Source organism: Triticum aestivum, chromosome 2A (assembly GCF_018294505.1).
Source record: "Triticum aestivum cultivar Chinese Spring chromosome 2A, IWGSC CS RefSeq v2.1, whole genome shotgun sequence".
NCBI lineage: Eukaryota > Viridiplantae > Streptophyta > Magnoliopsida > Poales > Poaceae > Triticum > Triticum aestivum.
This window is the reverse complement of record NC_057797.1, coordinates 578,502,329-578,518,647: the sequence shown is the minus strand read 5'-3', so window position 1 is coordinate 578,518,647 and position 16,319 is coordinate 578,502,329. Positions and strand designations below refer to the sequence as shown.

Here is a 16,319-nt window from a genome sequence, read left to right as displayed (position 1 = left end):
CCAGAAATACACTCAATACACAATATCGAGCTTTTCCAGGGACACAAAACAGTAATTAAAACGCAATGTGCACCTTCATTCGCAAAAAAAAAAAACCCGAACTGTGCGCAAATGGAGCCCATCGTGCACACGAAGTCACTTGCTTAATTCCTCGTCACATAATGCACGGACCGACGGGCAATTAACTGCTGAATTAAACACAAAGGATGGCCTAAAAGAAAAATCCAACACACAAAACCTTTTTTTTACTTGGACACGAAGGAGTGGGCAAAGACCGCAGGGCGACTCGCCAGTCACCTCTCCCCACTCCCTTCCTCTCTCACTGTACATGTGTACGCGTGGTTCCGTGTCTGGGGGAACACGTTGGGCTTACTCTCGGGAGGGGAGCCAGGTGTGTTCTTTCCTTGTTTGCCTTGGAGAGGAAGATTAGGGGGGCAGGGGGCAAGGGCAGCGGGCGTGAACCATTTGACGCTTTGATGATGTGACGGCAATGCAAGATAAAGGGCCAGGAAGGGTGGGGGTCCCACCCAGCCCCCTCTCACTAGGGCTGGTTGTGCATGGCGACCGAGTCGGGGTGTACAAGGCTGCTCCCGGGGTGGCCTACTGCCCGTCCATGCCTCTGATAGTAGTCCAATAGGCCATATCCATTTCCATGCCTAGGAAATCTCTTTGGGCAGTTTGCCTCATCTGAAAAGAAGATTTTGGTGCACAGTTTGACCAGCAGAAGATCCTTGCATATACTCCCTCCTTTTCTTTTTAGTCTACATATAAGATTTCGTCAAAGTCAAATTTTGTAAAGTTTGATCAATTTTATAGAAAAAACATAAACATCTACAATACTAAAGCTATATGGCATGAAAGTTTATTTCATGATGCATCTAACAATATTGATTTCATATTGTGAATCTTAATATTTTTTCAATAAACTTAGTCAAAGTTAAGAAAGTTTGACTTTGACCAAATCTTATATGCAAACTAAAAAGAAACGGAAAGAGTACTACATGAACAAAATGTTGACGAGACTCTTCTTGAACTCAGTAAAGTAGTAAATCCCAAACAGATACTTCTTTCCGAGCTAAAAAGGGCAGTGAAATATGAAAAGCTGGCTTTCTCAGCGTTGGATGGGCAACGGTTGGCTCAGATCAAGGCAGGGCAACCCCTTCACGTGCGCGTTTTACAGCGAGACCATGTGAAATCGCTGCACTCGTTCGCGTCCTCTGTTTCCATTCGTCTCTGAGCCAGGTGCGTTCGTTCCTCGGATCGAATCCATGGTCAAAATGGTCGAATACATGTGAAATCACTGTACAACCGAACGCGATTTCACATCAAAATCAATCTCATTTGGACGGAGGGAGTAGTACACAGTACATACATTCGCAGTGCGTCGGAAGCTGACGGATGGTCTTCTTTTGACGGAGTTGTACAAAGTCTGTTTCTATTTTATTGCGCGGCTTCCCTTGTCTACCAGGAGACACATCAATGGACCATCCTCTCGATTGTCACAAAACACTCCCATAGTCTCATTTTGGGTTAGTGCAGAGTACTGATCGCAAAAGGCGTCTCGGAAAAGTTTCCTCCGGCAGAAAAGAATCTGAGAGCAAGCCGAGTCCACGCCGAACCTGTACCGACCCGAGCCCAGCCCCCGCGGAGCGACACAACCATACCCAAAGCTCCCCTACCGAGCCTAATAAGCAAGGCGGTTTGCTTGCTGCGCCGGGCAAGACATTTTGGACGGTCGACGCTGGTCACGGTGCGCGTCTGCTCGCCCCCCTCGCCTATATAAGGGCGCGCGCACCGGAGGCTCGGACACTCCGTCCCACCTCACTTGCCCAGAAGCTCCCACCCTTCCTCCTCGCCTCCCCCTCGGATGCTCCTGAGCTCCTCCGCTCCCTTCTCGCGCACCACTCCGCTCCCGAGCCTCCGCAGCGCCGCCGGGCGCCCATGGAAGAGTAAGTGCGCCGCGTCTGGGCTTTGTCTCTACTACTCTCGACTTGGCCTCTCTCTTTTTCCTGCTTGGGATTTTTTGTCATGCTCGGGTGTTTTTTTTCGTTTTTTTTTCACACGCGGTTTGGGGGATTATCGGCTTCTGTGTTGCGAGCGGAGCTGGGGATTTAATTGGTGGGAGGGTTTCGGTTTTGATCCAGAGGAGGGCTTGGGCGGAGCCAGCGCCCGGCTAGCCTGGGCATTTGCCCGGACTCACAAGATACGCGACATACTACGATGGCAATGTCATAACGGGGCAAATTACTCCTCGTATGATGGTTTACCCGGGCAGTAGGTAGCTGGGTCAATGGGCTTCGGTTTCGATCCTCTCTGGTCAAACACTATTAATTAATTATTAAGCAAAAAAAAGTACGTACAGGCTAATGGGCTACGTACCTACATGAGATAAGCCTACTTGTTTGATCTTATTTTTTTACTAGAGATGAGAAAGAAACAATCGGTCCATCGCTCCATGCCTCCACCTCCCCGCTCCGTTCGGTTAATTTCTGTTCGCTCGAGACGGCCGCATCCTCGGTTCATCGGAGACGGAGACCGACCGGCAGCCTAGGCGCGCGGCCGGCAGCGGGCGGAGCTGGAGCTAATCCATCCGAGACTCTGAGGAATGCTTTGCATCATGGCCTACTTGTCCCCTTCTTCAGAATTAGGTGAGATTCATAGACTTATTAGGGCTTAAATTTTGAGGTCACGGCAAGGAAAATTGGTCATCAAGGATGATTACCAATTTATGAGTTTAGTTCTTGTTTAGGGATTTGTTCTACATATAAATATTAAATTCAAATTTTAAATCATTAAATTTGAGAGATGAGGAGGTTTTGGCAGAAAGTGTGCATGGTGTGCAACCACAAATAGAAGTAGAGCCACAACCACCGTCTCGTATTGCCTCGTGTTTTTCTTGAATATATTCGCAAATCACAACACTTGATTTATGTGAATATTAAAATCCATTTTTTGTCATCTTGTCTCTGCTAGGATGTTTGAATGATAATTTGGACAGCTATACTTTTGTGAGTAATATGATGAATTTGGTTCTATGTGGCCCCGGTTCTATCACTTAAGGTATCAAGTATCAAGTATATTTTGGTTTATGAACTAAATTTTGGTATATTATATATTATTTCACTGTCAAATTACATTTGTGTGATTAATATGGTTATATTTTCACTACATTATTAATGTGGATTTGTGATTTGAAAGTTTGATGCTATTTGATATATTATGTATCTGAACACTCGTTTTTGGTTTTTTATTAGACACTTAGAGCAACTTCAATGGGGCGACCCATTTCGTCTGCGACCGTCTGTTTGGATCGGCGCGGACAAAAAAGCCGGCCCAACGCACCGACCCAAACGGACGCGCGTCCGCTTTCATCCGCCTGCCGATCCATTCCCGGTCCATTTTTGAGCCTGATTCGTGCCGGCGCAGACACAAGACGGACGCACGCGCACTCGCCCTCTTTCCTCACCGGGCCCGCTGGTCGGTGGCACATTGGATTCATACCCTCGCCTGCCTGCTACGTCGCCGACGCCGCCGGCCATATTTTCAGATTAAAATGGATACATAGATAGTTTTAGCATACACAGATAAAAGAAAAAGACAACTACTCGTTGCTTTCTGACTCCGACTCGGTAATGTCCTCCTCCGACGTCTGAATGTAGGCGTCAGCAAGCTGCTCGTCTTCAAAGTCCTAACCCGACGTTTGTGTAGCTTCAGTTTCAATTAAGCTGCCTGCTTCCGCGAACGCTTATCCTCCCATTAGGTGGCTCGCTCCCTCCTCCTCGCGTCCCTCTCCAACCTCAATTACTTGTAGAACTGGCGCTCGTCGACGATGTCCTGCCGGAAGCCTCCTCGCTACACCACCAAGGCTTCCACGTCCTTCTCTGCGATGGCGAGGCGACGCTGCTGCCTCCGGTGGACACGACGATCCTCGTTGGTGAAAAGCCGTGGGAGAGGCGTCAGATCCTGCGCCCGCTGGCTCGACACGTTGGAAAAATTCATATCCCGACGAGGCCTCAGGAGGCGCCACGCTGCCGCGTCGTGCGCGCGGGCCGCCTCCTCTGCGGTGTCGAAGGTGCCGAGGATGAGACGTTTCTCACGAAACCAGATCTCGGAGGAGAAGGCGCCGGAGCGGCGCTCGCGGACTCCCGAAAATCCGAAGCGCCCAGGCGGCGGATCGACATAGTGGCGCAGAGGCGGCGAGAGTGGGCGACGGATAGAGTGTAGAGGGAGCGCCTTCTTTATACCGAGCGCCGGCTGCGACGCGCGCGCGAACCTTTCCCGCGCGGTGGAGCGCCAAAACCAGCGGCCGCTTTCCCCGCGCGCGCGAACCTTTCCGGCGCGCTGGAGCGCCAAAACCAGGGCGACGACATGATCTTAAACGCGCGCGGTCATGAAATGGATCGGTCCGTTGGGCGCACTTTCGACCCAAAACTAAAAGAGGGCGGACGGCGGGCAAGCGGCCAACTCAAACGAACAAAAAGAGGACAAAAACGCCATCCGTTTAGGTCGATCCATTGAAGTTGCTCTTAGGCTTAAACTCGCCCAAGCTTCACAAAAATTCTGGCTCCGCCACTGGAGGAGGGGCGTCGCGGTTGATCGGCGACCGGTGGATTCCGGTGCGTGGTTTTTGGCGGAGGCCGGAGGGTGCTGGGGTTCGTCCGGAGCTTGACCGCGCGGCAGAGGAGGTGTCAGTCTGACCGAGCAAATGCGCGCCAGATCGTCGGAGAGCAGACCGGTGTGGCGCCGCGGACGCGATTCCGGCCAGTTTCCTCTTCCCCTCATCGCTACAGTGCCAGTGCTGGGGGTTTTGGGTCAGTTTGTGGTGGAGGAGCCGCCTTCCTCCCGAAGGAAGCAGAGTTCTTCAAAGCAAAAAAAAAAAAAAAAAAAAAAAAAAACCCAGTGAGACGGAAACAGAGAAGGGTAACGCCGCCGCGCCGCCGTCGAGGAATCCGGCCCGGTTCTACTTGTAGTTGCAGCGGCAGTGCAGGGGCTTCGCGGTGTGCTTGAGGTGGTGCTGGAGGAGGAGGAGCCGACCTCTCGGACTCGGAGGAAGCCGAGGAGGGCTCTGTTCAGTTCCGTTCTGTTCTTTGAAGTAGAGACTGATCTGATTCTGATCTCGTGGTGCTCTCCGGTCGCACCTGTGGGGATCTCGTGGTGCTCTACTTTATCATACGGCAGAGATTGCTGATTTGCGATGCTGGATGCGTGGATTGTCGAACTGCTGCAGTATCTGATGGTGCAGGTGCAGCGTTCAGGTTCAGTACCGATGTCTGATGCATCGCGCCTCGTTGGAAGAAATATTACTGGTGGGGGTGGATCACAGAAGACGTTTCAGTATGCTGGACGTTCTATCTGCTAGTGGAAATGCTTATTCAGAACTCCTCTGTTCAGCCTCCAGGAGTCCAGGTTGCCGTTTGCTTGCAGTGCCATAAAACTGACAGCTACAGGTTTCAGTGTGGCGTGATGAATCCCAGTGTTTCTCGCAGGAAACTGTCGATTGGCAGAATCGATTGCATTCTGCCAATCTGAATATCTGATCATGATTGGACATGTTGTCACCAAGTGCATGTTGGTTAAATCACTGGCTCTTCAGATCAATCAATGGGCATGCTCTGCTTTAAGCTCCTCTTTCTTCAGAAACAGAGGGTAAAATAGAGATTGATGATCTGTATTTGTCTCTGGCCACACACGTTGAAAATAGAAATGCAGGGCAAAAGATCTGCAAACAAGTGCTAATCTATCAAATTTATCAGAATTTGTGAACATGACCATTCTTCACTAGTTGGCTTTAAATCTGTTTACCGCAGTTAATATCCTATGACTGAACCTAGAAATTCAGATAGATGTCTCTGTGTGTACAAATCCGTTCATATACTCCCATTTAGTTTAGTTGCTACATTGTGAATCTAAAAAAGGAAGATAGCTTTTTGTTGAGACAAGTGGGATCTGTACCATACATCATTAATTAAATTCTTTGTCTGTTAGGCATCAAACGATGCTTCCAAAAATAGATTTATCTCACACGTTTCTACTTCAGGCCATTCATTGTTACTGGCAAGATAATTGCTACGATGATAAGAAACGGGGAATTGGTTCCAGAAGCAGGGATGGAGTGCCCAAACTGCGAACATCGCATTGATAATAGTGATGTAAGTACCATTAACTATTTAATATGACTGCTTCATTTACTTTTATGCATGGTTCTCTAGTAGTTATCTTTTCGCCCATTAAAATCTAGTGCATAAAGTTCAACCTTGATCTTCACAAATGCATTAGGTCCAAACAAAACATCAGATGCAACACCAGTACTCCATGGATTACTTGATAAGTACTTCATTCATGCACATACAATTTGTTTTTAAATTGATGGGCTCTGGTTAAAACCTAGCTGCATGGCAAATGACATGTAGTAAGTAATAGTTTCATTGTATCCGTTATTGCACTTGATAAGCTTGTTCAAACATTATGTTCTAAACTACATAGTAGATGCTTAATTTGTAACCTCGCCATTATGAGCAGGCAAATATAAACCAGAATGGTGGTCCTTCAGTTAATACAACAAATCAATGCATGTTGTTTATCCAGGCAAGTAAGAACCTGTTTTTATGGTCATATGGTATAAAACATTGTATGTTGTCTCGCATTAGAAGAACTCTGAAAAGATGCAGAAGTTTACAAAGCAAAACGAAACAAAACAAAAGCCAATGCTAGCAAAACCGAAAAAATAAGGCAAAAACAGGCAAACTGCAAACTTCTACAACTTCTGGATATTGCCTTGTACTCCCTCTGTTCCTAATACTGTAATATATCTCATTCTAGCTTGCAAATTTTGTTCTAAATACATGCCATTCTACAATTCGGGAGATAACTCTGCACCACCCTTTTTCTCATTTGCTATTTCAGTGTCACTTAATACTAATAACTAAACTAAAACTTCCTGCAAAAACGAACACACACACACACACACCATCCAGACAACAATATGTGACCCTCTGTTTCCAAATAGTGGTATCGTGGTCTTTTCATCCTCTTGGTTAAAGTGAGAAATGCTAAACCCTCATGTCTTCATATTGCAGGTTTCATCACAGTGGCCAGGACTCCCTATTGGTGTTAAATTTGATCCAACGGATCTTGAACTGCTTGGACATTTAGAAGGCAAGATTGGCAGGGCAATGTCCCATGTACTAATAGATGATTTTATTCCAACCATAGAGATGGCGGAAGGAATCTGCTACACACATCCGGAAAATCTCCCTGGTACATGATTCTTGTTTTGGAATTGTTATCAGGGCTTTCTGAATTAGAAAGTTAGCTCATACTATGCAGAGTAAGTGTTCGTTAGCTAATTCATATACATCTGCAGGTGTCAGATTAGACGGGGTCGCCAGTCATTTCTTCCACAAAATATGTAATGCCTATGATGTTGGCACGCGCAAGCGTCGCAAGATTAGCAACAGCGACTACAATGTTTGTGATGAGCATCTCAGATGGCACAAGACTGGAAAATCCAGACATATCTTAGATAATAATGGTGACATAAAAGGGTGGAAGAAAATAATGGTTCTTAGGAAAGGAGGTTACAAGGCAGAAAAGACTAACTGGACGATGCATCAGTATCACCTTGGGGTAGATGAAAATGAAAAGGATGGGGAGCTTGTTGTTTGCAAAGTCTTCTTTCAGTTGCCGTCAGAGAAAGCTGGGCAGTCTGTAATGTTCGCTGTTGATGAAGAATCCGATTCATTTGCTGTGAAAATCGATCCTACAACCCCAATGACATACGCTCCGCAGCCTTGTCGCCCAAACGGTAGTCCATCCGAAACCGAGCAGAATCAGGTAAATCTTCATTCACCAATGAAACTATCATCAACTTTGTGGAAGGTTTTGTCTAACTTTATGGACCATGCGAAGCTTCAGTCTATCTATATCTGTGTACACCGATAAACTCTGTTTATAGGACTGTAGGGTATTGACTTGAACAAAGCCTTGCAATACTAGGATCCCTCCGTCTGAACAATTCCTTCCTCAACTGTAGGTTTTATGTAGTACAGATGCTATACTGCACAAAAATAACTAGGTACTCCTACTAGACAGGAGAATTTTCTCTGCTTGCAAGAGTGCATCCAGCAGTCTCACAAATAGTACATGAGAAGCTGTCAAGTCCTTATAAAGATCCATCCATAGCAAGTTAGAGTAGTATATTATCAAGCCTTCTGATTCCTTCACTACCAGATTCAACACATAATCGATCCTGATCACTACTCCCTCCGTTCCAAAATAGATGATCCAACTTTGTACTAGGGAGTACAATAAAACGTTGTAAACTGTTATAATAACTCCTTCATTTCACTGTTATTCATGTTACGTGACAGGAGGAGGAAGAGTTCCGCCAGTCAGCTGTTCGGGGAGCCACCGAATGGCTTGCTGGAACCTCGTCGCACGCCGTTGATGACGTAGCGCTGCCTGCCCTGGATGAACACCCGTCACGCGGCGGAACCCCGGACGCCGCCTACCCTGAGAAGCAGCATCTGCCTCTTGTTGACACGGACGCGCTCCAAGGGTTCCCTGACCTCGGAACGTCTCCGCATTTCTCCTCTCTGGCCGTAAGTGCCGCCGCGTTCATCATGCAGTTTATGGCAGGACATGCAGTTTCGTTTCCCGGTGCATGTTTGTCATGGCTCATCTCCTTCTTTCGTATGTGTTTATGGCAGGACATGCAGTTTGACTCGCTGGATTGCTTCAACAGCTGGCTGGACCGCATGTAGCATTGCGCATAGAGGAGGTTTTTCTTTTTCCCTTTCGAAACAGAGGCAAAAGTCATCGAGGAGGGGTTCTCAAGTGGGGGCGCAACGCGAAGATGCTGTTTTTCTAGTGATGTATGTTGTACTATATCTGTGTACGAGTGATGAATCTCCGAGAAAATTTTGTATATGATCCTGCAGCTGCTGATGAACGTAGCTCTGCTATGTTGACCGTTTAGTGGTAGCAGACTTTTTTTCTTGGCCAACTTAGGAGCACCGCTCCAAATTTCATATCCATGAAACTGACGAACAACAGCCAGTCAGTCCCTCAAAAGGGTTTGAAACTTATTAGTACTCCCTCTGTACATTAGTTAGTTACTAGGCTTTGGTTTTTCTGTGTTTATTTACTTTTCTTAAGCGTCTACTGTTCATTTATTACATCGACATCAGTGAACAGTAGCAGAGAACGGCAAATGAATGTGAACAGTACCCACATGAACATTATCTCCGGTGAACAGTGCCCTTGAATAATCTGATTTTTTTTGTTTTTGTTTTTTAGCTTCCACTTGAGTAAAAATACGCATGTTGTTAAACAAAAGTTGATATTTTTTTTACACATCATTTCTCTCCTCCACCATCGTGTTCTTATATAGAGGGTTAAGATTTAAGATTTTTCAACACATCATTTTTCTCCACCGGCGTATCGATGCAGAGCTGTCTCAATCGTCTCCAGATCCTTTTCGGTGATAGTGTTGCCGAGGCACAAAACAGTAGGCCAGAACAGTATATTTGCACAGTAATCTGTGGGGAAAATAAGTTTACCATACTAAAGCGGGAAGGCTTTAGTTTCTTTTTTCTTTTTACCTTTTTAAGCTTTTACTGTTTGTTTATTACATCGATATTTGTGAACAGTAGCACGTGTGAATAGAAAATGGATGCCACAGTACCCCACACATGAACAATACCGTTTGAACAGTGCTCTCGAATAATCTGATATTTCTTTAGCTTTTTTAGCTTCTACTAGCAAAAGAGCCCATGCGTTGCAACGGGAGAGAAAACATAACACACGCTCTTAACTCAACAACCATCACTCAAGACCATAATAAGTCCATCTTCTTTATTTTTGCGAGGCATCATATTTGTGTTGCCGCTTATCCTCCTTCTCGCCCTCACCGGCGATGGCCACGGCGTTTACACAAAACAACAAAAAATGTGTGTTGAATATGGTTAATCCTAAGGCATCTCTCCCTCCCTCGATCTTCCATCTCCCTCTCTCTCTCTCCCTCTCTCTCTCTCTCTCTCGCTTGCTTTCTCTCACTCACGCGATTAGAAATCTGTTGTTTTCCCCTGCGACATTTTTTAGAGGTATGCATGTGTAGTTATCGATATTTTCTTTTCCGTATATGGTTACAGTGGGGTGTTTATTTGCAATCCGGATCGCCGCCGGTATGAAAAAAAAAACGAATCTTGCGCTATAAATTATAAGTTTACTTCCATAACAATATTTAACAGGTAAAATTAACATCATATTTAGATTCCACACATTTTTTAAATAAAATTTCATATATAATATGTTAAAATCGAAGTTACGGTTTAAAAGATATAGATAATTTAGAAAATCATTTGGTTTGACTCAAAAAATATTCCAAAATAATATTTAAAAATACTTAACAGGTAAAAATAATCTCATATTCATATTCTACATATTTTTCTAATCAAATTTAATATATAACATGTTCAAATCGGAGTTACGGTTTAAAAGATATGGATTATTTTAAAAAGCATTTGTTTGACATGATAATAATCCGCGGATGAATTACCTAAAACATCAGGGTTTTTTTTCAAAAAATGTAAAATAACGGTTCGGGCGTGACTTAAATCCAGACGGCGGGTTGATTTCAAGAAAAGACAGGGACTTTTGTGTAAAATACAAAAATAATGATTCATTTTAACTTAAAACAGGACTGCGGGTTGAATTATCTGAAATAGAGGGACTTTTCTGAAAAATACCATGATGGACGAAAGAAATCCAATTTGCTTTATTATTAGGTAAAGATAAAGACTGGAGAAAAACTACGCGCATTGTTAAATAAAAATAGTTGTTTGTGGTTCGTACTTTACTATTGTGATGAATCATTACTAGATTATGAGAAGTTATATAACGAATAGTTGCTGCAATAATAACGAACATGATGCTATCATGTCCGTATTTTGTTTTATCGACACCTCTCTCTCTAAACATGCGGTCATGATTATTGAGGATAAGCGAGGTCTAAGATTGGAGGAGTTGATACGTCCATTTCGCATCATGTTTTTCTACTGTTATTTATAATGTTTTTGGTCATCATTTCATTTTATGATGCAATTCTAATGTCTTTTCTCTCTTAACTTGCAAGATTTATATGGAGAGGAAAATTACTGGTAGCTGGAATTCTGGACCTAAAAAGCTACAACAGATATAGCTATTCTTGTTGGGAAACATAGTAGAAAAAATATCATCCTACGCTCACCCAGGAACAATATGAAGATGCATAACGGGTTTGGATCAACGATTATTACCGAATCCGAGAGTGTAGCGGAAGTAGATGAGTTGGTGTAGATTGTACTTGAAGTCCCTCAAACGTCAATGATGATCCCGCGAATCACCCTCGAACGATCCCTCGAACGAAAGACCGAAAGCATGACCTCTCTACTTGGTCGCAAGCATTCGGTCTTCACGATCGGGCAGCGCTTCGCCATCTAGAGCTAATTGTCATCGAAGAATTAGAGGGAGAAGATTAGAACTACACATGGCTTCTAATTATGAGGATTAAAAGTGGCTAGGGCTTACTCTAATTAGTCAATTAGGACCAACAAGAATTAGAACTAGGTCAACTAAAGGGCCCTCCAAAACTTGTGTATCCAATAAAGCAAAATCCCCTAGTATATATAGATTAGAGGGGAGGGAGAGGGCAGCCATCAAGGAAGGAAAAGTGTTGGGGAACGCAGTATTTCAAAAATTTCCTACGATCACGTAAGATCTATCTAGAAGATGCATAGCAACGAGAGAGGAGAGTGTGTCTACGTATCCTCGTAGACCAAAAGCGGAAGCGTTAAGTAACGCAGTTGATGTAGTCAAACGTCTTCGCGATCCAACTGATCAAGTACTGAACGCACAACACCTCCGCGATCTGCACACGTTCAAGTCGGTGACGTCCCTCGTACTCTTGATCTAGTTGAGGCCGAGGGAGAGTTTCGTCAGCATGACGGCGTGATGACGGTGATGATGAAGTTACCAACGCAGGGCTTCGCCTAAGAACTACAACGATATGACCGAAGTGGAAATCTATGGAGGGGACACCACACACGACTAAGACAACTGTCAACTTGTGTGTTCTAGGGTGCCCCTGCCCCCGTAAATAAAGGAGCAAGGGGGAGGCTGACCGGTGATACGTCCATTTTGCATCATGCTTTTATATCGATATTTATTGCATTATGAGCTGTTATTACACATTATGTCACAATACTTATGCCTATTCTCTCTTATTTTACAAGGTTTACATAAAGAGGGAGAATGCTGGCAGCTGGGATTCTGGGCTGGAAAAGGAGCAAATATTAGAGACCTATTCTGCACAGCTCCAAAAGTCCTGAACTTCACAGAAGACGTTTTCAGAATATATAAAAAATACTCATCGGAAGAAGTTCACCAGGGGGCCACACCCTGCCCACGAGGGTGGGGGCGCGCCCATGGGCCCCCTGGTGGCCCTCCGGTGGCCATCTTCTGCTATATGAAGTCTTTCGATGGGAAAAAACCAGAAGCCATCTTCTCGGACGAAACTCCGCCGCCACGAGGCGGAACCTTGGCGGAACCAATCTAGGGCTCCGGCGGAGCTGTTCTGCCGGGGAAACTTCCCTCCGGGAGGGGGAAATCATCGCCATCGTCATCACCAACGCTCCTCTCATCAGGAGAGGGCAATCTCCATCAACATCTTCATCAGCACCATCTCCTCTCAAAACCCTAGTTCATCTCTTGTATCCAATTCTTGTGTTCAAGTCCGGGATTGGTGTTAGTAGGTTGCTAGTAGTGTTAATTACTCCTTGTAGTTGATGCTAGTTGGTTTATTTGGTGGAAGATCATATGTTCAGATCCTATATGCATATTAATACCCCTCTGATTATGAACATGTTTATGCTTTATGAGTAGTTACGTTTGTTCCTTAGGACATGGGAGAAGTCTTGCTATTAGTAGTCATCTGAATTTGGTATTCGTTCGATATTTTGATGAGATGTATGTTGTCTCTCCTCTAGTGGTGTTATGTGAACGTCGACTACATAACACTTTACCATTGTTTGGGCCTAGAGGAAGGCATTGGGAAGTAATAAGTAGATGATGGGTTGCTAGAGTGACAGAAGCTTAAACCCTAGTTTATGTGTTGCTTCGTAAGGGGCTGATTTGGATCCATATGTTTCATGCTATGGTTAGGTTTACCTTAATAATTTTGTTGTAGTTGCGGATGCTTGCAATAGAGGTTAATCATAAGTGGGATGCTTGTCCAAGTAAGGGCAGCACCCAAGCACCGGTCCACCCACATACCGAATTATCAAAGTACCAAACGCGAATCATATGAATGTGATGAAAACTAGCTTGACAATATTCCCATGTGTCCTCGGGAGCGCTTTTCTCTATATAAGAGTTTGTCCAGGATTGTCCTTTGCTACAAAAAGGATTGGGCCACCTTGCTGCACTTTTTTTACTTTTGTTACTTGTTGCTCGTTACCAATTATCCTATCACAAAACTATCTGTTACCACTTATTTCAGTACTTGCAGAGAATACCTTGCTGGAAACCGCTTATCATTTCCTTCTGCTCCTCGTTGGGTTCGACACTCTTACTTATCTAAAGTACTACGATAGACCCCCTGTACTTGTGGGTCATCAAGACTCTTTTCTGGCGCCGTTGCCGGGGAGTGAAGCGCCTTTGGTAGGTGGAATTTGGTAAGGAAAAATTTTATATAGTGTGCTGAAATTTACTGTCACTTGTTACTATGGAAAGTAATCCTCTGAGGGGCTTGTTCGGGGTATCTTCACCCCGACCAGTAGAGCAAAGAGTTGCTCCTCAACCTACTGAAAATGAAAATGAAAATGAAAATGAAATTTTTTGCTTTGAAATTCCTTCGGGTATGATAGAAAAACTGCTAGCTAATCCTTTTATAGGAGATGGAACAAAGCATCCTGATGAGCATCTAATATATGTAGATGAAGTTTGTGGATTATTTAAGCTTGCAGGTATACCCGGAGATGTTGTTAAGAAGAAGGTCTTCCCTTTATCTTTGAAGGGAGATGCATCGACATGGTATAGGCTATGTGATGATATGGGGTCATGGAACTACAAACGATTGAAATTGGAATTTCATCAGAAGTTTTATCCTATGCATCTTGTTCATCGTGATCGTAATTATATATATAATTTTTGGCCTCGCGAAGGAGAAAGCATCGCTCAAGCTTGGGGGAGGCTTAAATCAATGTTATATTCATGCCCCAATCATGAGCTCTCAAGAGAAATGATTATTCAAAAAATTTATGCTCGACTTTCTGATAACAATCGCACCATGCTTGATACTTCTTGTGCTGGCTCTTTTATGATGAAGACTATTGAATTCAAATGGTATTTATTGGAAAGAATTAAACACAACTCTAAAGATTGGGACCTCGACAAAGGTAAGGAGTCAGGTATGACACCTAGGTTTGATTGTGTTAAATCTTTTATGGATACCGATGTTTTCCGTAAATTTAGCACTAAATATGGACTTGACTCTGAAATAGTAGCTTCTTTATATGAATCTTTTGCTACTTATGTTGATCTCCCCAAGGAGAAGTGGTTTAAATATCATCCTCCCATAGAAGTAAAAGTAGCTGCACCAATTAAAGTTGAAGAAAAGACTATCACTTATAATGATCCTATTGTTCCTACTTCTTATGTTGAGAAACCACCTTTTCCTGTTAGGATAAAGGATCATGCTAAAGCTTCAACTGTGGTTTGTAAAAGCAATATTAAAACTTATACACCTCCTGAGCAAGTCAACGTTGAACCTAATATTGATATTGTTAAAGATCTCTTGTCTGATAATATTGATCGGCATGTTATTCATTTCCTTGATGAGACTGCTAGAATTGCTAAATCTTGTGCTAAAGATAAAAACAGACCTGTGGTAGGCATGCCTGTTATTTCTGTTAAAATAGGAGATCATTGTTATCATGGCTTATGTGTTATGGGTGCTAGTGCTAGTGCAATACCTTACACCTTATATAAAGAAATTATGCATGATATTGCACCTGCTGAGATAGAAGATATTGATGTCACAATTAAACTTGCCAATAGAGATACTATTTCACCTATGGGAATTGTTAGAGATGTTGAAGTCTTGTGTGGGAAAACTAAATATCCTGCTGATTTTCTTGTTCTTGGTTCCCCACAAGATAGCTTTTGTCCCATTATATTTGGTAGACCCTTCTTGAACACAGTTAATGCTAAGATAGATTACAAAAAGGATGTTGTTACTATCGGTTTAGATGATATGTCTCATGAATTTAATTTCTCTAAATTTAGTAGACAACACCGTGAAGAAGAATTACCTAGTAAGGATGAAATTATTGGTCTTGCTTCTATTGCCGTACCTCTTAGTGATCCTTTAGAACAATATTTGCTAGACCATGAAAATGATATGTTTATGAATGAAAGAAGGGAAATAGATGAAGTATTCTTTAAACAGGAACCTATTCTGAAACACAATTTGCCTATTGAAATCCTAGGGGATCCTCCTCCACCCAAGGGTGATCCCGTGTTTGAGCTTAAACTGTTTCCTGATACTCTTAAATATGCTTATCTTGATGAGAAAAAGATATATCCTATTATTATTAGTGCTAACCTTTCAGAACATGAAGAAGAGAGATTATTGAAAACTCTAAAGAAGCACCGTGCTGCTATTGGGTATACTCTTGATGATCTTAAGGGCATTAGTCCCACTCTATGTCAACATAAAGTAAATTTGGAAGAAGATGCTAAACCAGCTCGTGATCATCAACGACGGCTGAATCCTAAAATGAAAGAAGTGGTAAGAAAGGAAATACTAAAGCTCCTTGAGGCAGGTATAATCTATCCCATTGCTGATAGTCAGTGGGTAAGTCCTGTCCATTGTGTCCCTAAGAAGGGAGGTATTACTGTCGTTCCTAATGATAAAGATGAATTGATCCCTCAAAGAATTATTACAGGTTATAGGATGGTAATTGATTTCCGCAAATTAAATAAGGCCACTAAAAAGGATCATTACCCCTTACCTTTTATCGATCAAATGCTAGAAAGATTATCCAAACATACACATTTTTGCTTTCTGGACGGTTATTATGATTTCTCTCAAATACCTGTGTCAGCTAAGGATCAATCAAAGACTACTTTTACTTGCCCTTTTGGTACTTTTGCTTATAGACGTATGCCTTTTGGTTTATGTAATGCACCTGCTACCTTGATGTCTACTACACAACCTTCTTCTTGTAGACGTTGTTGGGCCTCCAAGTGCAGTGGTTTGTAGGACAGTAGCAAATTTC

The 16,319-nt window shown here is 43.4% G+C and overlaps 1 protein-coding gene across 1 annotated transcript; it reads left to right on the top strand.

Annotated features, from left to right (window-relative positions):
- The first annotated feature begins 1,801 nt into the window (after nt 1–1,801).
- Nucleotides 1,802–9,225, top strand: LOC123189529 (SUPPRESSOR OF GAMMA RESPONSE 1). Its single transcript, XM_044601965.1, has 6 exons — nt 1,802–1,949; nt 6,038–6,149; nt 7,077–7,257; nt 7,364–7,833; nt 8,370–8,600; nt 8,709–9,225. The coding sequence occupies exons 1-6, from the start codon at nt 1,942–1,944 to the stop codon at nt 8,760–8,762; spliced, it is 1,056 nt and encodes a 351-aa protein (XP_044457900.1). The 5' UTR covers nt 1,802–1,941; the 3' UTR covers nt 8,763–9,225.
- The last annotated feature ends 7,094 nt before the right edge of the window (nt 9,226–16,319 follow it).

What these genes read in the sequence shown, in the direction of transcription:
- LOC123189529 (XM_044601965.1), top strand. An exon ending in ACATCCGGAAAATCTCCCTG is followed by an intron (nt 7,258 to 7,363) that starts GTACATGATTCT and finishes ATACATCTGCAG; the next exon opens with GTGTCAGATTAGACGGGGTC. An exon ending in CCGAAACCGAGCAGAATCAG is followed by an intron (nt 7,834 to 8,369) that starts GTAAATCTTCAT and finishes GTTACGTGACAG; the next exon opens with GAGGAGGAAGAGTTCCGCCA.